The sequence below is a fragment of the Gavia stellata genome, chromosome 12 (assembly GCF_030936135.1).
Source record: "Gavia stellata isolate bGavSte3 chromosome 12, bGavSte3.hap2, whole genome shotgun sequence".
Classification (NCBI taxonomy): Eukaryota; Metazoa; Chordata; class Aves; order Gaviiformes; family Gaviidae; genus Gavia; species Gavia stellata.
In genome coordinates, this window is record NC_082605.1 from 5654844 (window position 1) to 5667129 (window position 12286).

A 12286-nucleotide genomic window follows, 5' to 3' on the forward strand; every position below is an offset into this window, starting at 1 on the left:
ACGCTCACTGTTGATGTGTGCCATGTCCGCAAGGATGGAGAGGGCCCCCGCCTCGACGGAGCAGGGTGAGAGCAACGTACCCCTCCCGCAGCCTGGCAGAGGGGTTGTCGGGGCGGTCAGCGTGGGGCCGAGAGCGGTGGCAGGGCGAGGGAGGCAGGAGCTCCCCAAGCGCCCCGGGGCAGGGCCCCTCCTTGCCTCAGCAAGCCCGGCCCAGGCTGGGCAGTGGGCGCCTGCTGGGACACCCGGGCCTGCAATGCCCCCTTCCTCTCCAAGGCCTCCGGCCCTGCCCATCAGCCAGCTAGGCAGGGACAGAGCAGGCCCTCGGGGGCAATCCCGCAGGGACGCTGCCCCCGGCCCCGCAGAGGTGCTCATTCCCGCTGCCATTTGCTCTCTCCCCTCCAGCGTGCATGCTGTGTCGCCGGGCAGAGGCTGACCCGGACATCTGTGGGCGCAAACTGGAGAAGGAAGGGCTCTGTGCCCACGTGTTTTGCCTGGTGAGTTTCTCCGGGGCTCCTTCCAGCTTTTCCACAGGCAGTCCCTGCCACACTCGCCTCATCAGCTCCTCGTCTTTCCTCTTCTGCAGTTTTTCGCCAACGAGCTTTACCAGCAACGGCTCAAGGAATTAGGACTCATGGGATTTCTCCCTGAGGATATTCGACGCACCATCCAGCGGGCAGCGCGGAAGGTGAGGACCCGACAAGAACAGGGAGATTTGTGCCAGGAGAGGGTTGCAGCAGCTTAGCCCAGGCCCCGAGAAAGAAATCCCAGCCCTTCCAACCAGCTCTGGGACAAAAGTCTTGCTCCCAGCAGCTCCACAGAGGCCCCAGCACAGGTGCCTCGGCCGCCAGGCACGTCTGCGGGCTGTGTCCCAGCAGCGGCCGCATCCTGCGCCCTGCCCGGAGGTGTGGGGCTGGCGGTGGAGACCCTGAGGCTGCCGCTGATGGGGGCTGCTCTGCCCTTTCCAGGACTGCTTCGTCTGTGGCGAGAATGGGGCCGCCATCACCTGCCACGAGACGGACTGTGACCGCAGCTTCCATCTCCCCTGTGCCGTGGAGGGTGGATGCGTCACCCAGTTCCTTCCACAGTACAGGTACCTCCTCTCCCCTCCTCGCCACCACTGGGGAAGGACCCAGCAGTTCTCACCTCGCCCATCCCTTTCCTCTTCCCCCAGGTCCTTCTGCTGGGAGCACCGCCCAGAGCAGGCAGTGGAGGCGGCTCCGGACGAGAACACCACCTGCCTCATCTGCCTGGACCCTGTGGGGGACAGAAAGTCCTACGGCACCATGGTGTGCCCAGCGTGCAAACACGCCTGGTTCCACAGGGGCTGCATCCAGGTAGGAGCCCTTCCCTTGGCCCCGGGCCACGGCAGGCGCTCAGCAGCACCAGGGCCTCACTCGTGCTCCTTATGTTTCTCCTGCAGGGACAGGCTGCGCGCGCTGGCATTTCTTGCTTCCAGTGCCCACTCTGTAGAGATAAGGAAGAGTTTGTCCTGGAAATGCTCACCATGGGGATCCGAATCCCCTTCAGGTTGGTGTCGTCCTGCCTGGCTCACAGGACACGAGGGTGCAAGCGCTGTGCCGTGCCAGGGGCTGCCCCTGCAGTCCTGGCCCTGCGCTGTCCCGTGAGTCTGGGTGTCAGCTTCATGGAGGAGTTGGAAACAGGGCAGGGGGGAAGAGCAGGGACGCCCTGCATCTGCCTGATGCCGGGGCAGCAGGGGCTCATCAAGTTTCCTTTCTCCATCAGGCTGCCATCATGGGAGAACAGCCATGGATATGCAGCACTATATGAGAGGCACGGCCGCTGCGATGCCAGCGAGTGCCTTTGTCCAGGAGGCAGGGAGCAGGCAGAAGAAGAGGGGTAAGGTGCCAAAGCTGCACCCCGGAGCTCTGCACGGGATCTCTGTCTCGCCAGGGGCTCGAAGCGGAAGGACTAAGAACAAGAGCTCTGCCGGACAGTCCTGAGCTGCGGCCACTCTGTCCTCACAGCCATGAACCCGTTTGCTTCCCCAGGCCCTGGCAACTGCTCCTGTGCTGCTCCTGTGCTGCCGAGGGCACCCACAGACGCTGCGCCTACTCGGGGAACAGCACGGCCAGCTGGGAGTGCAACAGCTGTGCTGGCCTGGGCACCGGTAAGAGGCAAAGCACCCGCGTGCCCCTGGGCTGGGGCCAGGGGCCAGGCAAGGTCTGGTGGTGGGTGCCCAGGGTGGGCTTGGAAGAGCCTCTTTGCTCCCAGAGGGCCTATCCTGCCCTGGGCCTGGGGGGCCGTGCCCTTGACCTTCCCGCTTCCCCTTACAGACTCCAGTGCCGCCTTGGAGCTTGCTGGCCCCAGCACTGCCAGCCAGTCAGGATCGGGGCTTTCCCACGGCTCTCCGGCACCCGAGACCAGCAGCCCCAGCACCAGCAGCCAGGCGGCATTGGTGCAATCTCTCGGATCTCCAGCACCAGAGACCAGCAGCCCCAGCAGTGCCAGTCAGGCGCCATCGGGCTCCCTGCCACTTCAGGACAGCCTCCGCTCCAGCCCCCCTGGGCCCGAGCGGGTGCGAGAGCGCTCCCGCTTGCAACGTCGGGCCCAAACACCATACAGCCAGCCCAGCAGACACGGTGGCAGGAGCCGTGCGCCAGCACCGAGTGCTGAGAGCAGCACTCCCAGCCAGGCGGTGCTGGGGCTGTCCCACAGCTCGCTGGTACCGGAGACCAGCAGCCCCAGCACCGGCAGCCACGAAGCATCGGGGTCTTCCTGTGGCTCCCCAGCACCGGAGGCCAGCAGCCCCAGCACTGGGAGCCATGCAGCATCAGGGCCGTCCCATGGCTCCCCAGTGCTTGAGGGCAGCAGCCGTTCCAGCCCACCTGGGCCCAAGCGGGTGCGAGACCGCTCCCGCTTGCGACGTCGGGCCCAAACTCCCTACAGCCGGCCCAGAAGACGCCCTGAGAGCAGACGCGCCCCAGCACCAAGCGCTGAGAGCAGGAGCCCCCGCCAGGCTGCGCTGGGGACGTCCCACGGCTCCCCGGCACCCGACATCAGCAGCCCCAGCACCGCCAGCCAGCTGCCATCGGGGTCCTCCTCTGCCTTCCCAGCGCTCGAGAGCGGCAGCTGCTTCAGCCTCCCTGGGCCCGTGCGGACACAAGACCACTCCCGCTTGCGGCGTCGGGCCCAAAATCCATACAGCCGGCCCGGACGCCGCCACGAGACCAGCCGTGCGCCGTCCCCGAGTGCTGGCCCTCCTCCCCCTCCACCGGCACAATAAAGTTGGCCGTTAACCTCTGCACTGGGAGATTCCACGCTCATTTGTCGGCTTCCTCCTCCTCTCCCTTTCCCGAGGGGCAGCGTTAGGGGCAGGGCCCGGAGGGTTGTCCTCTCCCCGGGGCTTGGCAGCACCTTCCCTAGACCTCCCTCCTTGCGGGCTGGCCTTGGCCAGCTGCCCAGCGCCATGGCCGCGTGCTTCGGGCCTCGCTGGCCCCGCAGCCTGCTCAGTTTCCCCGCGGGAAGTTCACACCCACCCCCGGGACCGGGGCTGGCCGCCTGGCTCCCGGCAATGTGGGCCGCGCCCGCCCACCCGGCATGGCCCTCGCGGCTCACCCCCCCAAAATCACACGCCCCGGCCCCAGCGACTTTTGACGCGCTTCAACTCCGTTGCGTTCTGGACAAGGCTACACCCCATTTCCTAGCCTCCTTGCCTAGGTTAGTGAGAATTGTGGCAAAGTGGCAAAGCTGCTTTTCTTTAAAAGTTCCCTTCAGTGTCACGTCTGTATTGGCGACATGAAGATCTCTGCAGGTTGTGTTTCTACAGGAGCCAAAGGGCATCACCCGTTCCCCAGGGCCGGGTCCTGTTCCCCAACAGGATTGCTGCTGGACCAGCTGAAGGCTTCCTTCTTGCAGTGTAAGCCAAGAAATCCTTTTTTCACAGACATTGCAAACACCTGGTGAGGAATTTCCTCCACAGAGTTCAGGAGGGTCAGAGCGGTACCTGCTACTGAGGCCTTGAGTCCCCTCGTACGCCCTTGAGAGCAAGAACATCCCATGCGCTCTACAGAAGGGTAATGGGGGGCCTGGGAAATGTCAGTCATCCGAAAGGATTTCCCTCCTGTTGGAGACCAGCAAGTACCTTTCCAGTGCAGGAAGGAGAAAAGATTCGCTTGCAGAGTGACTGCTGAAGGGCTCTGTGGCGTTGGCGGAGAGCTAGAAGGCTGAAGCATAGAATCCCGGTGAGCAAAGCGCGAAGGAAATCCCGTGGGGTGGCCGTGCAGATTTGAACAACCCTCTGCTCGTCAGGCAAACTACAGGTGGTCTTAAGGTGTGTGCCTTCCTGACAGGCCTTAATGCAGCATGAAAGGGGATTTGTTACATGAGGCAGCAGCTGTCCTCTCTGAGGAAGGCAGGGGAACCTGGGAGACCTGATGGGCTTTTCTGCCAGCAAAGAGGCAATGAGGAAGGAAAGGAGGTCTCGAGGGTCCCAAAGAGAACTCGGTGGCAGCACTTTGTCCTTCTGTTCTTGACTGCTGTGATTGGGAAGACGTGAGGTCTAGACACGGCCAGAACAGGCAGGGCTCTTCAGGGGGAGTGCGACGTGAGCTCCCAGGCACTCCCGAGCACCGGAGCTCGAATGGAGCTGGCCCAAGAGCTGTGGTCACGCACGGCCTCGCTCTGAACGGAGGTGCTTGTTGCCTGGCACCGGCCACCTCTGTGGGCACCTCGCTAACGGAGCTCTGGAACGCCCTGGCGTCGAAAGGAAGGCCGAGCGAAACCTCAGAAAGCCTGCTGAGAAGGAAACCCTGAGCAGCAGAGTTTGGCTTGCAAGGTGGCTGGTAGAAGAGGATGGCTGAGGACACTCTGAAAGCAGGAGCTGAAGGAGGCAGCCTGGGCAGCCTCTAGGCACTCTCAGCAGTGTCGGCCAGCTAGTATTGTGGAAGGGCTTCTGGGGCTTTCAGGTTTCTCTCAGTCCTGAATTGCGTTTCAGACCTGGATTCTCCAATGCTGGATTTCGCATTCCTCTTTTCCTACTCCGGTGGCGCCTGAGACACCGTCTGGTTTTTGTCCTGGTGTCGCAGGTGAATTATTCAGAGCAGTCCTCGTTGTGGGGTTAACTAGAAGGCTTTTATTAATGATCAAGCGGTGATCAAATGGTAAGTAATCGATGATGGAATGACAATCAAATGGTAATCAAATGGCGATTAAGCAATAATTGAATGGCAATTAGAATCATAGGGTCATTCAGGTTGGAAAAGACCCTTAAAAGCATCGAGTCCAACCGTTAACCTAACCCTGCCAAGTCCACCACCAAACCATGTCCCTAAGCGCCCCGTCTGCATGTCTTTTAAATACCTCCAGGGAAGGTGACTCAACCACTTCCCTGGGCAGCCTGTTGCTGAAACGCTTGCAAACCCTCGGCCCAGCGATCCAGCCTGTCCAGATCCCTCTGTAGAGCCATTCTACCCTCAAACAGATCAACGCTCCCACCCACCGCCTCCACAGCTGCCCCACAGCCGCTTGCAGTTTCCTACCCCACCCAGGAAAGGCGCACACTGACTCTGAAAGGCAGTTTATTGCCATGGAAAAAGGCCATTTCCGCCGTGACTCCCCAGCTTGCGGACCCGCTGCTTTTTGTTCTGGAGGCAGCACATCACCAAAGCGCTGAGGAGCTCAGGGGAAAGACGTTGGGCCACCTGCGACACTTAGGTGCCGTCCCGAGGCCCTGTGCTGTGCCCCGGCCACCCACCGCGTCTGAGCGGATGGGACGTGTGAGCGTGGGCACGGCTCAACGGTGGCTTCTGGCCCCTCTGCCGGGGAGCCCAGAACCAGAGGCAGTACTGCAGGAGCAGCCGCCCCGGTTACGCGGGTGCCGAGGGCTCGGGCCCCCGCCTGGGCACTTCACACCCACCCCTGTGAGGCGGCGGCCGTCTCGGAGCGGGTGGCAGGTGGCCGAGCCCGTCCCTGCCCGTATTTGGGGCGCAGGCAGGCCAGCGGTGCTGATGTCACAGCGGGCACTGTGACCCGCGGGGCCAAGCCCACAAAAAGGAGCGCTGGGCTCAGACCGTGCGCCAGTGCGACCTGGTGAGGTGAGGGGAGGGACGGGGCTTGCGCGGGGCTGCCGAGGGAGGAGGGGGGCCCCACGTCTCGGGGCTCTGGGCCTGTGCTGCAAGCTCACCCGCGCCTCGCTTCTCCCTCAGAGTCAGCAGAGGAGCATCTGGAGGAGACACCCCGGCGCTGCTGGGACAGAGACTCTCCAAACGCTCACTGTTGATGTGTGCCATGTCCGCAAGGATGGAGAGGGCCCCCGCCTCGACGGAGCAGGGTGAGAGCAACGTACCCCTCCCGCAGCCTGGCAGAGGGGTTGTCGGGGCGGTCAGCGTGGGGCCGAGAGCGGTGGCAGGGCGAGGGAGGCAGGAGCTCCCCAACCGCCCCGGGGCAGGGCCCCTCCTTGCCTCAGCAAGCCCGGCCCAGGCTGGGCAGTGGGCGCCTGCTGGGACACCCGGGCCTGCAATGCCCCCTTCCTCTCCAAGGCCTCCGGCCCTGCCCATCAGCCAGCTAGGCAGGGACAGAGCAGGCCCTCGGGGGCAATCCCGCAGGGACGCTGCCCCCGGCCCCGCAGAGGTGCTCATTCCCGCTGCCATTTGCTCTCTCCCCTCCAGCGTGCATGCTGTGTCGCCGGGCAGAGGCTGACCCGGACATCTGTGGGCGCAAACTGGAGAAGGAAGGGCTCTGTGCCCACGTGTTTTGCCTGGTGAGTTTCTCCGGGGCTCCTTCCAGCTTTTCCACAGGCAGTCCCTGCCACACTCGCCTCATCAGCTCCTCGTCTTTCCTCTTCTGCAGTTTTTCGCCAACGAGCTTTACCAGCAACGGCTCAAGGAATTAGGACTCATGGGATTTCTCCCTGAGGATATTCGACGCACCATCCAGCGGGCAGCGCGGAAGGTGAGGACCCGACAAGAACAGGGAGATTTGTGCCAGGAGAGGGTTGCAGCAGCTTAGCCCAGGCCCCGAGAAAGAAATCCCAGCCCTTCCAACCAGCTCTGGGACAAAAGTCTTGCTCCCAGCAGCTCCACAGAGGCCCCAGCACAGGTGCCTCGGCCGCCAGGCACGTCTGCGGGCTGTGTCCCAGCAGCGGCCGCATCCTGCGCCCTGCCCGGAGGTGTGGGGCTGGCGGTGGAGACCCTGAGGCTGCCGCTGATGGGGGCTGCTCTGCCCTTTCCAGGACTGCTTCGTCTGTGGCGAGAATGGGGCCGCCATCACCTGCCACGAGACGGACTGTGACCGCAGCTTCCATCTCCCCTGTGCCGTGGAGGGTGGATGCGTCACCCAGTTCCTTCCACAGTACAGGTACCTCCTCTCCCCTCCTCGCCACCACTGGGGAAGGACCCAGCAGTTCTCACCTCGCCCATCCCTTTCCTCTTCCCCCAGGTCCTTCTGCTGGGAGCACCGCCCAGAGCAGGCAGTGGAGGCGGCTCCGGACGAGAACACCACCTGCCTCATCTGCCTGGACCCTGTGGGGGACAGAAAGTCCTACGGCACCATGGTGTGCCCAGCGTGCAAACACGCCTGGTTCCACAGGGGCTGCATCCAGGTAGGAGCCCTTCCCTTGGCCCCGGGCCACGGCAGGCGCTCAGCAGCACCAGGGCCTCACTCGTGCTCCTTATGTTTCTCCTGCAGGGACAGGCTGCGCGCGCTGGCATTTCTTGCTTCCAGTGCCCACTCTGTAGAGATAAGGAAGAGTTTGTCCTGGAAATGCTCACCATGGGGATCCGAATCCCCTTCAGGTTGGTGTCGTCCTGCCTGGCTCACAGGACACGAGGGTGCAAGCGCTGTGCCGTGCCAGGGGCTGCCCCTGCAGTCCTGGCCCTGCGCTGTCCCGTGAGTCTGGGTGTCAGCTTCATGGAGGAGTTGGAAACAGGGCAGGGGGGAAGAGCAGGGACGCCCTGCATCTGCCTGATGCCGGGGCAGCAGGGGCTCATCAAGTTTCCTTTCTCCATCAGGCTGCCATCATGGGAGAACAGCCATGGATATGCAGCACTATATGAGAGGCACGGCCGCTGCGATGCCAGCGAGTGCCTTTGTCCAGGAGGCAGGGAGCAGGCAGAAGAAGAGGGGTAAGGTGCCAAAGCTGCACCCCGGAGCTCTGCACGGGATCTCTGTCTCGCCAGGGGCTCGAAGCGGAAGGACTAAGAACAAGAGCTCTGCCGGACAGTCCTGAGCTGCGGCCACTCTGTCCTCACAGCCATGAACCCGTTTGCTTCCCCAGGCCCTGGCAACTGCTCCTGTGCTGCTCCTGTGCTGCCGAGGGCACCCACAGACGCTGCGCCTACTCGGGGAACAGCACGGCCAGCTGGGAGTGCAACAGCTGTGCTGGCCTGGGCACCGGTAAGAGGCAAAGCACCCGCGTGCCCCTGGGCTGGGGCCAGGGGCCAGGCAAGGCCTGGTGGTGGGTGCCCAGGGTGGGCTTGGAAGAGCCTCTTTGCTCCCGGACAGCCGGGCGCACCGCACTGGCCTATCCTGCCCTGGGCCTGGGGGGCCGTGCCCTTGACCTTCCCGCTTCCCCTTGCAGACTCCAGTACCGCCTCGGAGCTCGCCGGCCCCAGCACTGCCAGCCAGTCAGGATCGGGGCCTTCCCACGACTCTCCGGCACCCGAGACCAGCAGCCCCAGCACCAGCAGCCAGGCGGCATCGGGGCAAACTCTCGCATCTGTGGTGCCCGAGATCAGCAGCCCCAGCACCGCCAGCCAGGCGCCATCGGGGTCCTCCTGCGGCTCCCCGCCACTTCAGGACAGCCTCCGCTCCAGCCCCCCTGGGCCCGAGCGGGTGCGAGAATGCTCCCGCTTGCAACGTCGGGCCCAAACACCATACAGCCGGCCCAGCAGACACGGTGGCAGGAGCCGTGCGCCAGCACCGAGTGCTGAGAGCAGCACTCCCAGCCAGGCGGTGCTGGGGCTGTCCCACAGCTCGCTGGTACCGGAGACCAGCAGCCCCAGCACCAGCAGCCACGAAGCGTCGGGGTCCTCCTGCGGCTCCCCAGCACTGGACACCAGCAGCTCCAGCGCCGGTAGCCACGCAGCATTCGGGCCGTCCCATGGCTCCCTGGCACCAGAGACCAGCAGCCCCGGCAGCGCGGCACCAGGGCCATCCCACGGCTCCCCAGTGCTTGAGGGCAGCAGCCGCTCCAGCCCACCTGGGCCCAAGCGGGTGCGAGACCGCTCCCGCTTGCGACGTCGGGCCCAAACTCCCTACAGCTGGCCCAGAAGACGCCCTGAGAGCAGACGCGCCCCAGCACCAAGCGCTGAGAGCAGGAGCCCCCGCCAGGCTGCGCTGGGGCCGTCCCACGGCTCCCCGGCACCCGACATCGGCAGCCCCAGCACCGCCAGCCAGCTGCCATCGGGGTCCTCTGCCTTCCCAGCGCTCGACAGCGGCAGCTGCTCCAGCCTCCCTGGGCCTGTGCGGACGCGAGACCGCTCCCGCTTGCGGCGTCGGGCCCAAAATCCATACAGCCGTGCGCCGTCCCCGAGTGCTGGCCCTCCTCCCCCTCCACCGGCACAATAAAGTTGACCGTTAACCTCTGCACTGGGAGATTCCACGCTCATTTGTCGGCTTCCTCCTCCTCTCCCTTTCCCGAGGGGCAGCGTTAGGGGCAGGGCCCGGAGGGTTGTCCTCTCCCCGGGGCTTGGCAGCACCTTCCCTAGACCTCCCTCCTTGCGGGCTGGCCTTGGCCGGCTGCCCAGCGCCATGGCCGCGTGCTTCGGGCCTCGCTGGCCCCGCAGCCTGCTCAGTTTCCCCGCGGGAAGTTCACACCCACCCCCGGGACCGGGGCTGGCCGCCTGGCTCCCGGCAATGTGGGCCGCGCCCGCCCACCCGGCATGGCCCTCGCGGCTCACCCCCCCAAAATCACACGCCCCGGCCCCAGCGACTTTTGACACGCTTCAACTCCGTTGCGTTCTGGACAAGGCTACACCCCATTTCCTAGCCTCCTTGCCTAGGGTAGTGAGAATTGTGGCAAAGTGGCAAAGCTGCTTTTCTTTAAAAGTTCCCTTCAGTGTCACGTCTGTATTGGCGACATGAAGATCTCTGCAGGTTGTGTTTCTACAGGAGCCAAAGGGCATCGCCCGTTCCCCAGGGCCGGGTCCTGTTCCCCAACAGGATTGCTGCTGGACCAGCTGAAGGCTTCCTTCTGGCAGTATAAGCCAAGAAATCCTTTTTTCACAGACATTGCAAACACCTGGTAAGGAATTTCCTCCACAGAGTTCAGGAGGGTCAGAGCGGTACCTGCTACTGAGGCCTTGAGTCCCCTCGTACGCCCTTGAGAGCAAGAACATCCCATACGCTCTACAGAAGGGTAACGGGAGGCCTGGGAAATGTCAGTCATCCGAAAGGATTTCCCTCCTGTTGGAGACCAGCAAGTACCTTTCCAGTGCAGGAAGGAGAAAAGATTCGCTTGCAGAGTGACTGCTGAAGGGCTCTGTGGCGTTGGCGGAGAGCTAGAAGGCTGAAGCATAGAATCCCGGTGAGCAAAGCGCGAAGGAAATCCCGTGGGGTGGCCGTGCAGATTTGAACAACCCTCTGCTCGTCAGGCAAACTACAGGTGGTCTTAAGGTGTGTGCCTTCCTGACAGGCCTTAATGCAGCATGAAAGGGGATTCGTTACATGAGGCAGCAGCTGTCCTCTCTGAGGAAGGCAGGGGAACCTGGGAGACCTGATGGGCTTTTCTGCCAGCAAAGAGGCAATGAGGAAGGAAAGGAGGTCTCGAGGGTCCCAAAGAGAACTCGGTGGCAGCACTTTGTCCTTCTGTTCTTGACTGCTGTGATTGGGAAGACGTGAGGTCTAGACACGGCCAGAACAGGCAGGGCTCTTCAGGGGGAGTGCGACGTGAGCTCCCAGGCACTCCCGAGCACCGGAGCTCGAATGGAGCTGGCCCAAGAGCTGTGGTCACGCACGGCCTCGCTCTGAACGGAGGTGCTTGTTGCCTGGCACCGGCCACCTCTGTGGGCACCTCGCTAACGGAGCTCTGGAACGCCCTGGCGTCGAAAGGAAGGCCGAGCGAAACCTCAGAAAGCCTGCTGAGAAGGAAACCCTGAGCAGCAGAGTTTGGCTTGCAAGGTGGCTGGTAGAAGAGGATGGCTGAGGACACTCTGAAAGCAGGAGCTGAAGGAGGCAGCCTGGGCAGCCTCTAGGCACTCTCAGCAGTGTCGGCCAGCTAGTATTGTGGAAGGGCTTCTGGGGCTTTCAGGTTTCTCTCAGTCCTGAATTGCGTTTCAGACCTGGATTCTCCAATGCTGGATTTCGCATTCCTCTTTTCCTACTCCGGTGGCGCCTGAGACACCGTCTGGTTTTTGTCCTGGTGTCGCAGGTGAATTATTCAGAGCAGTCCTCGTTGTGGGGTTAACTAGAAGGCTTTTATTAATGATCAAGCGGTGATCAAATGGTAAGTAATCGATGATGGAATGACAATCAAATGGTAATCAAATGGCGATTAAGCAATAATTGAATGGCAATTAGAATCATAGGGTCATTCAGGTTGGAAAAGACCCTTAAAAGCATCGAGTCCAACCGTTAACCTAACCCTGCCAAGTCCACCACCAAACCATGTCCCTAAGCGCCCCGTCTGCATGTCTTTTAAATACCTCCAGGGAAGGTGACTCAACCACTTCCCTGGGCAGCCTGTTGCTGAAACGCTTGCAAACCCTCGGCCCAGCGATCCAGCCTGTCCAGATCCCTCTGTAGAGCCATTCTACCCTCAAACAGATCAACGCTCCCACCCACCGCCTCCACAGCTGCCCCACAGCCGCTTGCAGTTTCCTACCCCACCCAGGAAAGGCGCACACTGACTCTGAAAGGCAGTTTATTGCCATGGAAAAAGGCCATTTCCGCCGTGACTCCCCAGCTTGCGGACCCGCTGCTTTTTGTTCTGGAGGCAGCACATCACCAAAGCGCTGAGGAGCTCAGGGGAAAGACGTTGGGCCACCTGCGACACTTAGGTGCCGTCCCGAGGCCCTGTGCTGTGCCCCGGCCACCCACCGCGTCTGAGCGGATGGGACGTGTGAGCGTGGGCACGGCTCAACGGTGGCTTCTGGCCCCTCTGCCGGGGAGCCCAGAACCAGAGGCAGTACTGCAGGAGCAGCCGCCCCGGTTACGCGGGTGCCGAGGGCTCGGGCCCCCGCCTGGGCACTTCACACCCACCCCTGTGAGGCGGCGGCCGTCTCGGAGCGGGTGGCAGGTGGCCGAGCCCGTCCCTGCCCGTATTTGGGGCGCAGGCAGGCCAGCGGTGCTGATGTCACAGCGGGCACTGTGACCCGCGGGGCCAAGCCCA

At 63.0% G+C, this 12286-nt stretch overlaps 1 protein-coding gene across 1 annotated transcript; it reads left to right on the forward strand.

Moving 5' to 3' along the window:
* Nucleotides 1-34: 34 nt before the first annotated feature.
* LOC132317932 (PHD finger protein 7-like) lies at nucleotides 35-11294 on the forward strand. The gene is made up of 10 exons (XM_059823455.1): nucleotides 35-65; nucleotides 403-494; nucleotides 584-685; nucleotides 966-1090; nucleotides 1172-1396; nucleotides 7611-7751; nucleotides 7968-8081; nucleotides 8234-8352; nucleotides 8537-9196; nucleotides 11236-11294. The coding sequence occupies exons 1-10, from the start codon at nucleotides 35-37 to the stop codon at nucleotides 11292-11294; spliced, it is 1668 nt and encodes a 555-aa protein (XP_059679438.1).
* The last annotated feature ends 992 nt before the right edge of the window (nucleotides 11295-12286 follow it).